This window comes from Nothobranchius furzeri, chromosome 13 (assembly GCF_043380555.1).
Source record: "Nothobranchius furzeri strain GRZ-AD chromosome 13, NfurGRZ-RIMD1, whole genome shotgun sequence".
Lineage (NCBI taxonomy): Eukaryota > Metazoa > Chordata > Actinopteri > Cyprinodontiformes > Nothobranchiidae > Nothobranchius > Nothobranchius furzeri.
The window spans coordinates 35,725,131-35,744,820 of record NC_091753.1 but is presented as its reverse complement, the minus strand read 5'-3'; the positions used below and the strand labels follow the sequence as shown (position 1 = coordinate 35,744,820).

Here is a 19,690-nt window from a genome sequence, read left to right as displayed (position 1 = left end):
TTTCTGCATCTTGCTTCGGCCCTCCCCCCCCCTCCCCCTGCGCAGCGGCCGCAAACTCACTCATGCACCTGCTCAGAGTTCCTGCTGCTCTAAATGTTACACCACTCCAGGACAACTTGGTGTAGAAAAACCGAGTTTTATTGGGGACCTCAGAACCATGACATCGTCATACAGATCCAAGCACGTTAGAGACTTTTTTCTTCCTTTTTTTCCCCATTCCTTTCTGAACTGTAACTGCCCTCTACTGGTGAAAATGTGTAACAGCTTAAACAGAAACAAACGTAGCTGACTTACTTTTCAACTCTCAGCAGGTTTATGCAATGTTTCAGACATTTTATCTGTACACTTTACCAAGTGCTACATTCCTTCCCTGCTAAATAAATGTTGTCTCAACATTGACAAAACATGACAATACTGAACAAGAATAAACAAATGTCCTATTTTTTTCAGTGACAATATCAAGATGGTATGAATTAGGGTAGGGTTTAGCAGTGGTTTAAGATCACTTTCACACTGAACTATTGAACCACAAGTGACTGAATCACATGTTACTCATTTACCAGATAAGCATAGGCTTATAACAATGCTGAGTTTTTTTTCTAAATAGTCCATGTTGAAATATTTCCCTCTTAGACACATTACTATCACTTCATCACACACTCTGGAGTCTATCAACTTAGATAGCAATATCATTGTACAGTTAACCTTGTCAACTATCACATAGTCCCATTTATCCTGCTACCATCCCAAAAGCATCAGACACTTGTGTCGCCATACTGGTAAAACCATGAAAGTACTCATACATTTGTGCCCCCCCCCCCCCCCCCCAAAAAAAAAAAAAAAAAAAAAAAAACAAGTTTAAATTTGGGAATGTACTTCACAGTTCATCAATAACTAACTGGCACATATGCTGGATTGTAAAACCTATGTAGAGCTGTCCAAGGTACTCCAAACTGTTCACAGAATGGAGAGGCGGTTACACTGGCATACAATGGGTTAACACTATGACCAATTACTCTCTGAACTGGTTGCCCAAACGCATCATAGGTCAGTATTTTCCGGGGGCATCTCTCTCTTTGAGACTTTCTCAGCTGTGGTTCTGACAGTTCTGAGTTTATCTCACTGGGCTTATCTGGAGAAGCAGCAGTTTTTGATGATGACAAGATGTCGTGTTCGGTGTTATCCTGCCCATTCCCCATGCCTGGTTGGAACTCTTCAGCATCCACTCTGAGCTCCAAATTCATTTGCTGAGAGTCCTGGGCAATTTCCGCAGCAGGGGCTGACACCATCAAATCCTCTTGAGGCTGGCAGCGGTGGTGCCTCGCTCCCTGAGACCAATACAGTTCCTCATCATCTGAACTCTCTGTATAGTAGGGCTGCAACAAACGATTATTTGGATAATCGATTAATCGGATGGGGTCTCGACACGATTAATCGATTAATCGGATTACATAGGGAAATTTTTAAAAACTGCTAGGGAAACGTTATTTCTCTCCTTCCTTCACTTTATTAAACACAACATTATTAGAAAACAGTTCAATAGCAGAAAAACAACATGCCATCACCTAAATTGTCTTATAAGGTGTATAGTCAGAGACCCTAAGCTACACCTATCTGTGACCTAAAATGCTTGGTCCAAGTTAAACAGCTTAAAGAGCAAGTCAACCCCTACCAGAGTCTAACTCCACTCCCACTTCATGTTTGAAAAATGCAACACATGCTGTTGCCTGGCAGACCGAGCCTGCTGGCGTTTGAGAACTGTTCTCAAATCTTCAATATGCTGTTCAAATGTTTGACTGTACACCAAAACATCATCTAAATATAGAGTACATATTTTGTCCCTCAAGCCTTCTAAACTTTCCTCCATACTACGTTGGAATGCTGAGCATTGGTAAGCCCAAATGGAATTCTATTCCATTCATACAGCCCCCAAGGTGTTGTAAAGGCTGTGTATTTTTTGAATCCTCATTGATTTCCCCTTGATGGTACACTTTACCTTGGTCGAGCACACTGAACCACATATTGCTGCCAAGTCCATCAATTATCTCCTGTATTCGCGGTATAGGGTGCCTGTCAGGAATGGTCTTGTTATTGAGACCCCCTACAATCGATACACAGTCTCAGGCTTCCATCCCGTTTCCTCACACACACTACTGGTGAAGCGTAAGATGAGGTTGATTTGCGAATAGTCTTTCTTGAACAAGTCCCGAATGTGATTTTTGACCATCATAGAGAGCACGAGGGACCGCGTTGTAGGATTTGGCCACAGGAATCTGATCAGTCAGTTTAATATCCATTTTCAAATTTTTTATGTGGCCAATTTCCTCTTTGTGTTTAGCAAATGCCCCTGACTCCGCCTTCAACATTTCCATGACAGCTGCCTGCTGTTCTGTGTTAAGGCGGCTCAAACTGACAGGTGGGTTCCAAGGCTCTTCAGGTAAGCTAGGTGAGTTGTCTTTTTCTCCAACTGAACCTAGCTGAGCTTTTTTTAGATTCATGGGAAAGGTGTGTGTTACTCTCTCTATGTTAACTATAAGGGTTTTAGCTGGCAAAACAATGTCATGTTTGGTAACATTAGTAACATAGATCTTAGCTTTTCGGGTCTTGCCTGATACAAGCAGCAACTGGCTGTTAAATTTCAGGCCCTCATCTAATGACAGGTTTCCAACTGGCTCAAAAAGCATTTCACTTTGTACTTTTGAGTGTTTTAATGGAACAACTAATGCCATGCATCTGTCCACTGGGTACGACAATAGCTGTCCATCCTGATCTAATCGGGTAGGTAACTGTCTCACTACTTGAGGTGTGGATAAGGTTCAAAAGTGCTCCTGCTTTGCCTGATCCTACTCTTAGTGAATTTCTGAGTAAAGACACACTTTCACTGAACTGAGTAGTGTCCCTTTTTATCAGTTCCTCAATAGCATTAAAACCTATTATTGGTTTCTGCATCACATCACGACTTATTAGAATTGGAACCAGAACTTCAACCTGAGCAGAAGTTTTCCCTTTTGGGTCACAAAGGCTAAGGCTAACTTCTACCCAACCCTGGAAAGGAACTTCTGATCTATTCACAGCTCTCAGGTCTAAAAGCTCATTCCCACTTAGAAGATCACTGATTGGGTGGACTTCTAAATCAGATAAGTTATCTGACTTCCAGTGTGCACTCATGATTGAAACTTGGGCCCCCGTGTCCCACAGGGCCTGTGTTTTACAGTTGTTCATTTTACACCATACTAGACACTTTTTACCCACTAGCTGCGCTACTTTTCTTTTTTTGGTACTCAGATTAAAACATGTTTTGTGGTTGGTTCCTAATTTTGGGATTTCCTGAGCTTGTTGGTGATGCCTGGAGTAACCTTTGGGCTTTGGGAATGTTGTCACATTGGGACATTGGTGCTGAAGCTGTGGCTTGTCCCGCGGTCACAGCCCCTTCCAGTTTCCCTGCTTCTGGGCTCCCCTTACTTTACATCCTTTTGCCCAGTGAGAGTTACTGCCACACGTAAAGCAATGATCGCAGTCCCTGTTTTCTTGTTGACATGCAGTGCACCGCCTTTTTGGTCTCTGGGCTGACTTTCTGTATGTCTTAGTTTGCCCATCAGAGTCACTCGACCTATCCTGTTGAACAGTTTGTACAAGTGAAGCTACCTGTCCTGTAAGTTCCCTCATTGCTAAATGACTTTCTTCAATTTTTGCAAATAAGGAGTTGTCTTTGACTGGTTTAGCTGGCTTTGTGTCGGGTTGGCTTGTACAAGGATCAGAATGTGCAACATTCTTCTCAACTACATTTAGCCCTGTTCTAAATGAAGACCTGTGGGCTTTTGCCTTTAAAACCCTTTCGCTTTCATTGTACTGTGCTGTTTGCATTTTCATTAACAAGAGTTCATCACTGCTGTTTTCATCCTGTAAATCAATCTCATTTCTGCTCTGACATTATCATTTAGTAGTCCGTCCTAATAGACTGAAAACATTGACTTTGAACAAGTTCTTTGTTGTACCTTAGGCTGGACTGGGCAAGCTCAGATGCAAAAAGGATTTTTTGACGTAAGTCCAGGACTCTAATCAGGAACTCAAGTGGTGTTTCATTCGCCCCCTGGCTAGCCTTGGTTAACTGCTGGTACAGTACTGTTGCATCCGTTTCTGCATAATGGGCTTTTAGAACTTGTCTCAAACTGGTCAGTGTGAGGTTTTCCTTCCCCTCTAAGTAGCTCCTTAGCTTTAACCCAGGACTGATGGCACGCACTACAGCCTCCACGATCTCAGCTTCAGAGTAGCCCTTCTTCAATCCGCTTTCCATCTGGTGCTCCAAGCTGCTAAAGCTCAGTGTGTCTTTAGCTGTTGACTCACCCACATGGCCACTTATCCTGAAGTCTTTTCTGAATCCCACTGATGAAACGTTGCAGCCACTGTTGCCCATGGAGTCTGTCCCTCTGCGCTGCATTTCGCTGTCTCGCGAGGTCATCATGGCCGCCTGCTGCTCCGCTGATGTCCCTTGAGCTGGCTGATGCTCCAGCGTTGTTATCAGACCTGGCCGCTGCTCCAACAGCGCCCCCTCTGCTGCGAGTCGCTCGTACACAGCCTCCGCCGTCATTCCCGCTCCGTCTGAAGATAACGACTGGGCCACCGCTCCCGCGCTGATAGCCGCTGACCGCGCCTCCACCAGCGAAACCAGCAAATCATTTAGCTCCAGAAGCACCGACATGCCTTCATCCTCCCGCTGCAATAAATCTTCTCGTTCACAGAATTGAATAATAAGCTTAACGAGAGCTCTGCGGGTTTTACTCTTAATTTCTTCATCTTTTTTTCTGTAATATCACATAGTTCACATACTCTGAGCAGCTCTTCCACAGATAGTCCACATAACTACTGGTCGAACTCCAACAAAAAATCTTCACGGTCCTCAGACATGCTTAGACAAATAAGACGAAAAAAAAAAACTCTTACAGTGTGTCCGACCGGAGAAGCACACCTTGCGTTGTGCTAGCTGGACTGTTGCTGTTCGTTAGCATTAGCCTCCTTTTTCTGGCACGCTCCGTTACCGTGTCTCTTTGCAGTCTTCCAATCCACTATATGAGGTAGTCCCTAAAAGCGATCTCGGTGGGACCTCCAAAATGTTACACCACTCCAGGACAACTTGGTGTAGAAAAACCGAGTTTTATTGGGGACCTCAGAACCATGACATCATCATACAGATCCAAGCATGTTAGACTTTTTTCTTCTTTTTTTCCCCCATTCCTTTCTGAGCTGTAACTGCCCTCTACTGGTGAAAATGTGTAACAGCTTAACCAGAAACAAACGTAGCTGACTTACTTTTCAACTCTCAACAGGTTTATGCAATGTTTCAGACATTTTATCTGTACACTTTACCAAGTGCTACTGTGACAACAGTGTCTGTTACCTCATGGACATGGTCTGCTGGTAGTGTTTTCTGTGCTCTGTCCAGGATGACTGGTTGATGTGCACACAATCAGCCTTCTGTTTATGAATGTATGTGTTAATTTTGTATTTCTGTTTTGAGTAACCAGTGACTTGGAGTTTCCCATGGAGTCTCACACCTGCAGCTCATCTCCTCAGGAAGCCTAATCGGCACTCCTGGGATCTACCAACTCCCAAGGGAGGGGAGATTCATGTTTATACTTGTGTTTAATTTAATGTAGATGTTTTCTGTTATGGATAGGAAGTTTGTAATTATGATTTAGTTATTTGAGTTACCTGAATTGATTAGACTGGTTAGTTTGTGTGTGTGTGAGGATGTGTGTGTTAATTGTATGTTAATTGTTCCCCTCTTGTATGTAGAGTGGTCTGATCAGCCACTATTTAAGTTGAACCTGGTGTGTCTGAAATGTCTTAAGTTTTCTGGAGATGGTCTTGTGCTGTGATTGGGTTAAAGTTTCTGTTACCTGTGAAGCTGCTCCAAAATAAAATGGAGGTTTTTGAGTCTCATGAGTAGTGCGTCTTTGGCTGGTTTGGGCAAGTCCCTGACAGCTACATAAACATTAAAAAAATTATTTCATTTTCTGTTCCTCACTTCAGATTACCTTCAATGGTGTCTGTTTGTTGCAACCTCCAAGTACAAAAACGAACTTGTTTTTATTTGACTATTTTTCTGTCCTATTTCTGTTTATTATATTCCTGCATCTCCTCTCAATCCTAAAGAAAAACTGCTACCTGGCTTCATATTTATTCACCTCATGAGTTACCTTTGAACTGCAGTTCTAAAAGATCTACCGACCGCAAAAACAGCGGCGTGCACGGTGTGCGCCGGCTGCACCGGTGAGATGCGTCACTGGAGAACAAAACAGGTAATGCGCTTCGTTCTACAGCAGCGAAACGCATCAGGCACAAATAAAAGACAGAAAACATAAAAGGAAATGTGCCGACATGAACGATCGTGTGTTAAATTTGTTTTTGAGGTGGCGACACCTGATTATGTTACTGTGGCCATGCTCATGACGCAGATGTCTGGAGCATGTCAACAATCAGAGCTTTGCATGCGCAAGCTGGTTAAGGTTAGGATGGGGGTGAGGGAAAGGTTAAATTGCAAGAGGGTAAAGGTCGATTCGGTCAAACGTCCGTTTTACGGCGGGCGTCAGATACCCTCCCAACGCACAGGGGCTCGTCACCTGCTTACTGCTCGCTTACTTTAAAAATGCTGTAATCCACCCGCTTCTTAAAAAAACGAGTCTTGGCGCCTCTCTCCATAGCAGCTACAGACCCATCTCTAAACTTCCGTTGATCTCCAAGATCATGGAAAAGATTGTGGCTAAACAATTCACAGCAGCTCTTGATGAACATAACATCGATGATTGCTAACAGTCAGGTTTTCGTAGAGCTCTTCTTGGGGTCTCTAATGAACTTCTGACTCACAGTGATGCAGGGGACTGCTCTGTTCTGGTCCTGCTGGACCTGACTGCAGCATTTGACACTGCTGACCATCACCTGCTACTGGAGAGGCTGAGAGACTGGGTAGGCCTATCAGGAACTGCTCTGGAGTGGTTCTCTTATCTCTTGGAGCGCTCCTTTTCTGTGGCCGTCTCCAAGTTTAGGTCCTCCACCAACTCCCTTACCATTGGTGTCCCACAAGGTTCTGTGCTGGGGCCTCTGCTCTTCCTCCTCTATCTGCTTCCTCTTCAGCACATCCTGAGCTCCTTCAAAGGAATCTCCTACCATCTTTATGCAAATGACATCCAACTGTACATCTCCTTTAAGCCCCATGAGATGTCTAAGCTGCAGCTGTTACACACCTGCTTAGACTATCAAAACCTGGATGGCTGGGAGGTTTCTTCAGCTGAATGAAGATAAGATTGAGATCCTCATCTGTGCCCCAGACAAGCTGGTTCCCAAAGTCAGAGACACTCTTGGTCAGCTTGCTTCTCACACCAAATCTTCTGTCAGGAATCTTGGTGTGACCTTTGACCCAGCTCTCACCCTGGATTCTCATGTCAGTTCTCTTGTTCGCTCTTCCTTCTTCCATCTCAGGAACATTGCTAAGCTGAGTCCCATTCTGTCCCGCTCTGAACTTGAGACAGTTATCCACACCATCTCCTCACGCTTAGACAACTGTAACTCTCTTTTCACGTGTCTAAGCAGAACCTCCCTGAACCGTCTACAGGTGGTTCAGAATGCCTGTGCTCAGCTTCTGACCAAGTCCTCCAAACACACCCACATCACCCTGCTTCTCCTCCAGCTTCACTGGCTGCCAGTCAACTTCAGGGTTCATTTCAAGTTCCTGGTTAGGGCTAGCCTAGTGAACTAGACCAAATTCTTGCTTTGCAAAGAATGGTCTAGGCATGCTCCATTGTTGTCTGTTTTAGAGAGCGAACATCTACCGAAGACAAATTCCTTGTAAATGTAATTTTACTTGGCCAATAAATCTGAAATATGAATCTGAAATCTGGAACCTCAGCAGCTCCTACCAGGACTCTGGCTGGCCAATCACAGCTCTCTAGAGGGGTTTCAAACACATAAAGAGCTGTGATTGGTCCATAATGGTGGGCCAATCATAGTGCTCTATCTGCTTATTGAACAAATCACAGAGCTTTATCCGCTTTGTGGGCCAATCAGGGCACTCTATATGCCTGGTGGGTGGGATGATGCAACAGAGTGAAACAAGAGCATGTCACATTCATTGTCCAGTGGAATGCGGAGATCATTTGAAAGACAACGGTAGAACCCGCCCCACAACCGAGAGCCGTCAATGGAGCATGGTCAGACTAAATAATACATTTATTTAGTCTGGCTTGCCAGGCTAGGTTAGGGCTGCACGATATTAGGAAAACCTGCGATATTCGATAACAGCGCTTAATATTGCGATATCGATATTACTCACGATAAATGAACAAATACTAAAGTATGCAGTGTTGATGTCATCTGGCGTGTGACGTCTGCTCTGGGTTCAAAGCAAACAAAAACTAATGCATGAATTCCATTACAACATAACATTTTTATTGCAAAAATATGCAGCTGCACCTGCTACTGTATTAGCAGCAAAACAACAAACTGCATGCATGCAGTTTCTCAGTGACTTTAAGACATCACCTCCACCATAAAACTTTTTCTGATGCTCCAAATACAGAAAAACATCCCTTACCAGGGTTTTTTGAATAAATAAAAAAAAAAAACAGAAAATAAGATTAAATGTTAAATAATAGTTAACATCACTTAAATGCAACAGCAAATTCTCTCATTGCTACTGATCATTTTCTCCACTTACGTGGTTATGATATAAGGCTGTTGCTGTTATTGGGAAGTGAACTGTGCTGGGCCAAACTAGGAGAATATTAAGATTTTCTGAGGGAAAGAGAAAAACAATTGTCTACCTTTCAGAAGAGGAACTGGCAAAAAACTACATGGAAAATATGTGAAAACGTTTGTTTTTATCCCTAAATTGAACAAGTTTACCTAGATCTTACAAAGCAGCTCAGATGATGAAACTGCAACTATGATTCTGATAACAAGCTAACAAATTGAACCAGCTCCTCTAAGGATAACCGGCTAGCAGAGCTTCTGACTGACAGTTTATGTGCAGCAGCAAATCAACTATCCTGATTAACAAGGTTATAAAAGCTCATAAATGAAAAATCACTTTGATGTGTGGGGGAACGTTTCCAGGCCCTCTTTAGCAGGGTGGGACTGGGAGGAGAGTGCTGTAGCCTTTTAGCTGGAAGCTAACCGGAGCCTGGGGCTAACGGTGGGTTGGTTCACTGGCACGTGTCTGAGTTAGCCCGGTTACTATCAGCTGCTTAACGACACTGAGCGGACTCACGTTTGAAAGCAGCGCTGATTCCAGAAACCTCAGCACAAAGTGCGTTCATTTATCTGAGCCAGCATGACGAACAAGGGAAGCGAGCGGCAGCGGAAAGCGGGGGCGGAGCGGAGCAGAGATAGTGGAATTTTGGGGCAAGGGTCTACGTAGGGGGCGGGCGTATTACGTGAACGGACCCATCTGATTGGCCGCATATCAGAAGGGCTACATTTGATTGGTCAAATAATACTTCCGCGTAAAAAACAGAGCTGGTTTACAAAAAGTTGATGTATGACACGGATGGAAATGTTTGAACCAAACATTTATCGCCGTTTTTGACGTGCTTTGCGATGGGCCTATCGCACGTCCTGTTATCGCGATGACGATAATTTTTTGATATATTGTGCAGCCCTAATCCTGGTTCTAGTCTATAGGGCCTTACATGGACAAGCACCATCTTACATTGGTGATCTTCTTACTCCCTACACCCCCAGCAGGTCCCTGAGGTCCAGTGATCAAAGCCTACTGGTTGTGCAGAACCAGGCTAAAGACCAAAGGTGACAGATCATTTGCTGCTGTGGCCCCCAGACTCTGAAACTCTCTCCCCTGAGTCTGAGATCAGTGGACTCAGTGGTATCCTTTAAAAAGCAGCTGAAGACTCACCTGTTCAAGCTGACTTTTGTATGACCTTCTTCACCACTCTCTCTTTATTCAGCTCTCCCCACCATTCCCACCTTCCTCAGGATCCACTGATTTCCCTCTTTCGTGTTCACTTTCTCTCTTTCTTAACATTTTTTTAATCACAATTGCCTATTTTTGCTCATTTTATATATATTTTTCAACATTTTCTAAATGCTTTTTTAAATTTTTAAATTTTTTTGTTTTTGTGAAACGCCTCATGATTTTTATCTTGAGAGGCGCTATAGAAATGATACTTTCTTCTTCTGCTGCTGCTGTCTGTTCCAGGACTGCATCTTGTCGGTCATTATCACGTGACAGCGACTAGTCTATGAAAGTCATAAAAAGTCACTACAGAGCAGTGAAGTCGAATAGTCGACTAGTTGATACAGCCCCTACTGCTTCCTCTCCTGTTTTGATCGTTTTTGATCTTTAATGGTTGCAGCATCTCACCGGGTTTGACTCAGACTAAATCCACACTGTGATCCATTAAACCTGATAAAAATGAGTAAGTCCAATCGACCGGCCGGATGTAACACCCCGTCACCCCCAAGGCTCCAGAATCAGTGAGCAGCTCTGATACAAGTGTGTGGTTGACTGCTGACACAGTGATTAATTCAATTTGCATTTGAATTAAAGAAAGGTGCAACAAAGAGATTATATAAAGCAGCTGATTCAGCTGGGACTCACTGGTGTTTATAGAAAGTTTTTAAACTTTGAGTCAGACGTAAAAAGTCGCACCCTTGGCTAAACGATACCCTCCAGTCTCTACGCACTAATATTAGAGCTGTGGAACAGAAATGGCACAAAACAAAAAGATCCTGCTGATCTATCGAAATTCCAGGCATTACTGTCCTCATTCTCTACCAGCATCACTGATGCAAAGAAAGCTTTCTACACAGACAAATTTATCAGCTTTACTGACACTCAGAAACTATTTTTGACTTTTAAAACTCTACTTAACCCTCTACCTCCACCACCTACTAAATCTACCTACAGACACCTTTGCCTCATTCTTCACTGAGAAAGGGGCAGCTATAAGCAAACTGTTTACTGAACTGGCCACTCCAGAACCTTCAATACTACCAACTATTTCTAGACTGACCATCAGAAGCCCTACTGCATCCTTTTCTTCATTTACCCCTCTCACTGAGAACTGTGTGTCCAAGCTTCTCGTGGGTAGCCGCTCTACTACATGCCCACTCGACTCCATTCCGAAAAAGCTGCTCCAATCTATTGCTCCTACAGTAGCTGCAGTAGTCACACATGTGATTAATGCTTCACTGACATCTGGTACATTTCCCACCTCTCTCAAGCATGCTCGGGTTAAACCGCTGCTAAAAAAAAATACACCTCTTCCTCCAAATCATGTGGAGAACTATCGGCCTATCTCTCTCCTCCCTTTTCTGTCTAAAATTATCGAAAGGGCGGCCTTCAAGCAGATCACAGGACACCTCTCACAAAACTGTCTGCTTGACCCTTACCAATCTGGGTTCAAAAATGGCCACTCCACTGAAACTGCTCTGTTAGCAGTGACAGAATCCTTAAAATAAGCTAGAGCGACTGCCAAATCCTCAGTACTTATCCTGCTTGATCTATCGGCTGCATTTGAAATTTTCAACCATGGCTTCCATTTGTCCATACTCTAGCAATGGCATCACAGGGAAAGTATACTCCTGGCTTGAATCGTACCTAACAGGATTAGGGTTGTCACGGTAACCGGTATAGCGGTAAACCCCGGTAAAAAAGTTGACAATAAAAATAACAATCCAGTTTTTAAAAAACTAAATTATCTCGGTGGGTTTACCGTGGCCGCGGTTTCAGCGCGGTGACCCTTACCAGCCACCGTCGCTTCAGCTGAAGTTCCCGCGGCGCGCACACGCACTTTTTAGTTTGCAACGGCACCAAAACTTTGAAGCTGAAATAATGGCCGAAGGAGGAGACGGCAGCGCCCAGGACATCCATCAGCCCTCAAAGAAGACTAAATCGGAAGTATGGGCATATTCTGGATTTCAGAAAAATGCTGAGGGACAGTTAATAGAAGACTGCTATCCCGTTTGCAGAACGTGCAGGAAACAAGTGTCTGCAAAAGGCAGCAATACTTCGAATCTAATGGCACATCTGCGTGACCATCACCCACGTCTCTACAGCCAGTGCAAGGTAAGTTAACATTAGCATTTTAGCTTAAACGTGAGGACGTGAGGACTTTTGGTTGAGGGAGAATGCAACGAGTCACTAAATACTGCAGCCGCAGCGTCCTCTGCCAGCATTTAAACCGTGTCACGGACACCCTGTTGCTGGATGAAGCATCTTATTTGTTGATGATGAAGAGAAATATACAATTAGTTCCTTGTCATTGATTTGTTTACTTATTCAATGCCATTTATACTTGAACATTTGGATTTGATTACATAGTGTAATAGTTATTTTAGTAATTTGTTTAAAGTGGCTATTTATTTTAAATACATATTTTTTTAAGGTTGACTTGTACAGCGCTCAAGTGTGGACTGGAGTTTTAGATTTTCATTTTGATAATGAAGAAAACAAGTATATGAGAAAACAAGTGGTGTTTCTTTGATTTGTTTACATATTGTTTATGTTTTGAATGTTTGGATTTGTATAATTTAAACCTGCACTGACTACTGCAACATGGTCCAGAAAAAGAAGCTATTTGTTCCTTTACTTGTGAAAAGTTGCACTTTTGCTAAGGCTTTGTGTTATTTTAGGTTTAATAAACACCGTTAAACCTTTTCAAAACTATTTCAGTTTGTGTAGAACAGGACTATCAATGCTTTCTGAACATATGCAACACCGTTTAAAAAATACCGCGATAATACCGAAAACCGTGATAATTTTGGTCACAATAACCGTGAGGTTAAATTTTCATACCGTGACAACCCTAAACAGGATGATATTTCAGTATATCTTGGCTCGGACAATCTTAAGCTGTTCACCACCTTGACACAGGAGTCCCCCAGGGCTCTGTACTAGGACCTCTTCTCTTTGCCATACACACCACCTCACTAGGTGAGATAATTCGATTGCATGGCTTCTCCTACCACTGCTATGACGATGACTTCCAGCTCTATCTGTCAATCCTGCCGGATGACCTCACAGTCTGTGCACGAATCTCGGACTCTCTTTCTGACATATCAAATTGGATGAAATCCCATCAACTCAACTTCTCAAAAACTGAATTACTTGTCATCCAAGTGAAACCATCCATTCGGCACAATATCTCAATCCAAAATGATTCCTTATCTCTGGCTTCTTCAAAGGCAGTTCAAAACTTAGGTGTTGTGATTGATGATCAGCTGACCTTGAAAGATCACGTTGCCTCTGTCGCTTATTCATGCCGCTTCACGCTGTAGAACATACAAAAGATCAGACCGTACCTAACACAATATGCCACCCAGCTCCGGGTGCAACCTACTGTCATCTACCTCCTCGATTACTGCAATGCCCTTCTAACTGGTCTTCCAGCCTGTACTGTGAGAGCTCTTCAAATGGTTCAGAACGCAGCGGCGCGTCTGGTCTTTAATCAGCCTAAAAGAACACATGTCACCCCTCTTTTCACTGAGCTCCAATGGCTCCAATGGCTCCAATGGCTACCGCTAGCTGCACGCATCAAATTCAAACAGCTAGCACTAGCATACAAAGTCCTGGATGGTACGGCTCCCATCTAACTGAATCCTTTTGCACGGCTTACGTCATGGCTCGGCCGCTCCGGTCGTCAAAGGATCATAGACTAGCAGTGCCTACACCACACTCAGGACAATCCAGACTCTTTTTATGTGTCGTTCCACAGATGTGGAATGACCTACCAAGCACTACTAGAACAGGGGTTTCCTTGTCGATTTTCAAGAAAGTCCTGAAGACCCAGCTCTACTTAGAGCATCTGCTAAATTAGCACCCTCCCAGCACCTGTCCCTCACTCTACTGCACACTCCACAGAGTTTCCCTTACATAGGGTCAGGCGTGGCACTGCACCACGGCTGAAATTTCAGCGCCACACCTACGAGATCCCACACACACATACATACGCAAGGAAGGGAAGCGCTCCGAGCGCAACGGCCACCTCCCCCCTCTCTCACTGACAACGCACGGCGGCGAAAGAAAAGAGTGCGTGCTCGCACCACCCCTGCTCTCATGGACAACGTACGGCAGTGAAACGGTCCGCACCACGGCTGGGAACATTTCTAGGGGAACACTGCTCCATGTTCTCTTCCCTCTATGATTGATTATGCTGCCTCACTGCCACCTAGGACTGACTGAATAGTGTTTTTTGTTAACGTCAAGGGCAACCTGCTGGCTTGATTATCACCTGTAAGTCACTTTGGACAAAAGTGTCTAAATTACTAAATACATAAACAAAAACAAAAAGAACCACAGGCTTTACTGTACTGGCATTAAACACAGATTCTCTAGTTTTTTTTTCTCATCTTATTTCAGTTAGGAAATTATAAGTTTTTTTTTTAAATTTCACAGCAACAAAATTAATTCATAGTAAAAAAAAAGAAATTTACAGGGATGCACAATAACTAACGTTTAAACAGGAAGATGCTACCACTGTAAATTTATCCAGGACAAAATGAAGATTGTTGATGAGAGAGATAGTTTTCAAAAAGCACTGAAATTCAGTCGGTCTTGATAAAATGCAAATGTGAGGCTTAGCAAATCCAGCAACAATAAGATTAACTCTAACTGCGTGATTCACACAGATTTATTATTCACTGAAGGTTCCACTGATACGCTCCGGAGCTTCAGATTTCAGGTCTGAACCACACTGCTGCAGCCCCGGCTTAGCTGAACCACACATCCGACACCCTCCCTTCAACTATGTGTGTTCTCCCTGCAGTCACCATGGTAACACTTACTTCCCCAGTGTCGTCATGGGAACACAGCCTGGGATTATTCATTTTGTGACCACACACACAGACCCAGAAGTAAGCAGGCGTGCAGTTGGGGTGTATGTGGGATGTACATACATGTTCATGAACACTTTTCAAAAAAAGCTGATACACACACACACGTAACACTGACAGGTTACACAACAAGGTAGTTGCATGTAGGAAAGGTGATGACGGGTGTGTGTGATTCTGTCAGAGTGAATAAGTGAAAGGGTTGTGTGTGTGTGTGTGTGTGTGTGTGTGTGTGTGTGTGTGTGTGTGTGTGTGTGTGTCCACGGGGGGGACAAAGGTTAGTTGGTTATAACAGAAACACATACGGGACCTACAGGTGTGTGTGTGTGTGTGTGTGTGTGTGTGTGTGTGTGTGTGTGTGTCCACGGGGGGGACAAAGGTTAGTTGGTTATAACAGAAACACATACGGGACCTACAGGTGTGTGTGTGTGTGTGTCCATATTGCTGATGACAGTAGGATGTGATAAGGTTAGCAGATTAGCTCAGCAGGATGAATGGCAGTAAGTGGATTACATAACACTGCTGTTACCTGCATTAGTTATTCATCGCATCAGCAAAACTGCTCATAGTCTTGCTTCAGTGTGTGTGTGTGTGTGTGTGTGTTACCTGAATAAGAGTGCGTAGTGACTCCACGTATGACTGCTCTGTGTCCAGGAGGGTCATCATCACATGTCTCCTCATGTCCTGTAGAAGGAAACGGTAACAGAATAATTCACAACATGTTTTTGTGTTTATGATTTTCAATACTTAAGAGTGGATCACGGATCTTGGAAATATTTGCTACCACTGGATACTGCCAAAAGTAAAATTAATTAAAATGCAATCAAAATTATTAAAAATAAATGAATAAAATTAAACATAAATTTAATTTGCATTTTAGAAAATAAATGGTGAAAAAATCCTAAAGGCCACACATAATGTAACAAACTGACAGTGTACACGGTTAATCAGTGAAATTTTACTAAGTGGGATGATCACTTTTAAGCATCCCGGACACTCATTAAAGATTTTGCAGGGAATAAAAACTAATCGTAAATATTTCTGTTAGTCTGCTGAGGTAAATATTGACAGATTTATTTCAACTTTAAAATTAACAGATTACCTTTGTTATTAACATGCATTAAACAAATGAACCGACTGGAAATAAATATACTTTTGCTTATTGTCTTTGAATTGCAGAGATTCAGATCTACTTATAGAAAAGGACCGAGCTCAGAAGTGGTTGATATTTTTCTTATAATGATGTAAGAAGCAGATTGTCAAATTATGAAAATTAAGAGGAAAACATAATCTGAATGTTTTTCCCCTTTGCTGAAGACATGACACAGCTGTTTACCTCAACAATGACTCAATGTGTGGATACAAACAAATAAAATACTCAAACACTCTGATGTGGTGAAAGGGAATAAGAAAAAAGAAAGTAAAAGATTAGAAAAGCTTGTTAAGAATGACAACAAAATATTAAAATCAGGGGTGGGAATATAACGTGTTGATTAAAAAACAATAACGCATAAAAAGTTATCTTTTTGAGCCTGGTTTGCATCATAACTTATGCCGTATTTATCAAGATATATCATCAAGCTGCACCTCTAACAAAACAGCAGAGCCTGGGCTACAAGACCATATAAACCTTTTTCAGTTGCTCCAAACACAACTAAAACTTAAATGAACCATGACTACTTGCTCATCACAAAGAAAAGGGGAAAAAAAGATAAACTTTTTTTACTGTTACATTTTTTACAACGCAGGCAGGCAGCATCTTTATCCATGTGAACTTTATTACAGCAGAAGGGACGAGCATACATGCACAGTTCATCTTGTAACTCGTAGCAGAACTTCCCCTGAATTCTACACTACACCTCTATATATGCATGGGCTGCATGGTGGCGCAGTGGTTAGCACTGTTGCCTCGCAGCACGAAGGTTGCAGGTTCGAAACTCGGCTCGGCTGCGGCCTTTCTGCGTGGAGTTGCGTGTTCTCCCATGCATGCGTGGGTTTCCTCCGAGTACTCCGGTTTCCCCCACAGATCACAACATGTCCTATAGGTTTGAAATTGTAAGTCACTTTGGATAAAAGTGTCTGCCAAATGAATAAACATATATGATAGCAGTGCTCTGCTGCCACATAGTGTTCAGTTCAGTACACATTTATAATGTTCCATGAACATTTACACTTCATCAGTAATACATTTGAAAGCAGTGCTGTAAGGCTGAGCGGGCATGTGGGAGCCTTAGGTCATTTATAAGTGGTCAGAACATGACATATTTTCCTGGTGGCAGGGGTATTAATCAAGATTAAATAACTATAACGCCTCTAATTAATTAGACAGTTTTTAAATTCAAGTCCCACCCTAATTGTTTTCACACAAAATCACTGAGAACCATTTCTCCCTAAATAATAGTTTTATTTTCTGCCTTTGGCTGCAATAAATCTGAAGTTAAGTCCGTTATTTTAACTCCCGTTAAGTTGATCTTATTACTTTTCACGAGCTATGTTAGGGCATGTTTGTGTTTTTGTGCCTGAAGGGGGGAGAAGGGAGAGCAACAGGAAGAGACTAGAGATCATGGAACAAGTCAGATGTATTATCCTGGGGGGGGGGGGGGGGGGGGGGGGGGGGGTCTCAGGGGAGCTTCCTAAAATATTCTGGTACCAAGCAGGACATAAATGTCAGAGGGAGCCATAAGCTAAACCCTGTGGTGCACATATAACCACAGCATCTTCTTACACACACAAACATAATGAAACCACACAGAAAACACACAGGTCCAACCCCCCTCGCCAGCTCTACTCTGCCAGCAGCACTGTGCCCTATAAATAACCTTAACAATAACTTCCCAGAAAGGACATGTTTAGTGTTCGGCATCTGAGGAGACCCCAGGGGTGCTGCGGGTACTGCCAGAGGGCCAAAGGTGGTGTGTGGATGGGAAGAAAGTGTGTATTGTCGTGGGTGAACGAGGGAGGGAGACTGCCAAACCTCTACTTTATAACAGGGAAACACAGTGCTAAAAAATGTAGAAAATTATATTTTTGTTGAAAAAGCTATATAAAGGTGACTCGTGTATTTTTGTTACATAATGTGTGTTTAGCTCGATGCTCCTTCATAAAGAGAAACGTTCTGTTCAAGTCTACACAAGCTTGATGTCCAAATACAAACTCAACAGAGAATAACAACAGGGTTAAACAAGGCAACGCAAACAATACACAACAATTATCTATTTATACGATCTAATTACCTTTCAAATGAGAACTTAGTCTAAATACTTCAGTTTCTTAGGACGCAGAGGTACTGGGTGTCCCGCTAAATTTATGATAAACAACCTGAGAGTTTTCATTTTTATTTAGATAATAACATTTACTGTTTATCTACAGTCAGGAAAAGGATGCCGTTTTCTCAGATATTTGACATTTCATGCTTTCTCTGCTACAATGTGTGGCTGTCCTTTTACTCTCTCATTTTAATAAGTTTGTTAAACAAAGATCAACAAAATACAATCTACAAATGTTTACTAAGGAAAGCAGAGGTTTTTGTCTCAAACAGTGGTGGCCCCAGAAATCTGTCATGTGGGGCCAGTGGAAATTTTGGGGAGGCCCCATTGGTAACTCAGAGACCTTAGCCTGTAGCTGAACTTGAATCCTCCTTTAATCTTTTTCATAAAAATAACAATAGGCCTATGGATCCAACACATTTACCTCAAATATGAGATACACAAATAAAAAATATGACAAACGTTCAAGCAAATATTTTTGTTATTGTTTCAATTTTGTATAGAATTTTAAAACTGATTAATTTGCTTGTTGCTGTTTTAAAAAAACTTTAGAGATTTTGCCTTTTTTAAATGGTTAGCTTCAGAGGCATAACATGTAATTTAATACATTTTAAAATATATTTATTTATTGTCATCCACAATTATGTCTAAATTTATGAAAATTAGTATACAGTTTTTGTGAACATAAATGTGATTTATTAAGGAGAGTGAGGGAGTTGTCTTCAACACAGGGGCCAGTGGGGTGGCCTACAATTTTCCAGGGGTGGCCATGACCTCTTCAGGCCACCCATTGTTGGCGCCACTGCCTACAAATAATGGATTTAGTTCTTTATGAGAGTGATTGCACAAATGCAAGCCTAATTATAATGTCAGATGTTTAAGTGGAGCTGATTTACATGACAAACGTGTAACGCCCATTTCAATTCAATTCAAATTCAATTAAAAAATACTTTATTAATCCCAGAGGGAAATTGATTGCTGTAGTAGCTCAGAATAATAATAATAATCAAGTCATCAAAGAGTTTTGTATATTACAATGGCTGTTGGCAGGAAGGATCTCCAGTAGCGGTCAGTGTTGCAGTGAAACTGAAGAAGCCTCTGACTGAAGACACTCTTCTGTTGTCGGACAGTCTTGTGAAGAGAATGCTCAGGGTTGTCCATAATTTTCTTGATTCTCTGGAGAATCCTTCTTTGCATTATCTCCTCCAGTGGTTCCACAGTCGTCCCCAGAACAGAACCAGCCTTTTTTATTAGGCTGTTGAGCCTTTTCAGGTCCCTGCTTCTGATGCTACTACCCCAACAGACGATGGCTGAAGAGATTACACTCTCAACAACAGACTTGTAGAAGATCTGCAGCATCTTGCTACAGACATTGAAGGACCTAAGCGTCCTCAAGAAGTGCAGTCTGCTGTGTCCCTTCTTGTAAACAGCTTGGCTGTTCTTTCTCCAGTCCAGTCTGTTGTCCAGGTGAACTCCAAGGTATTTGTGTTCCTCAACCACCTCCACTTCTTCTCCCATGATGGAAACAGTGTTTGACTCCACCCAGTTTCTTCTGAAGTCTAAAATCATCTCCTTTGTTTTGT

General features: G+C 42.5%; 1 protein-coding gene across 1 annotated transcript in view; it reads right to left on the bottom strand.

The window, feature by feature from the left end:
* The window catches only part of LOC107380430 (rho guanine nucleotide exchange factor 17), an 84,072-nt gene that overhangs the window by 12,125 nt on the left and 52,257 nt on the right, over positions 1 to 19,690 (bottom strand). The window contains exon 2 of the mRNA XM_015951676.3: positions 15,448 to 15,525. Coding sequence (XP_015807162.1) covers positions 15,448 to 15,525 — 78 coding nt within the window. The remainder of the gene's footprint in view (positions 1 to 15,447; positions 15,526 to 19,690) is intronic.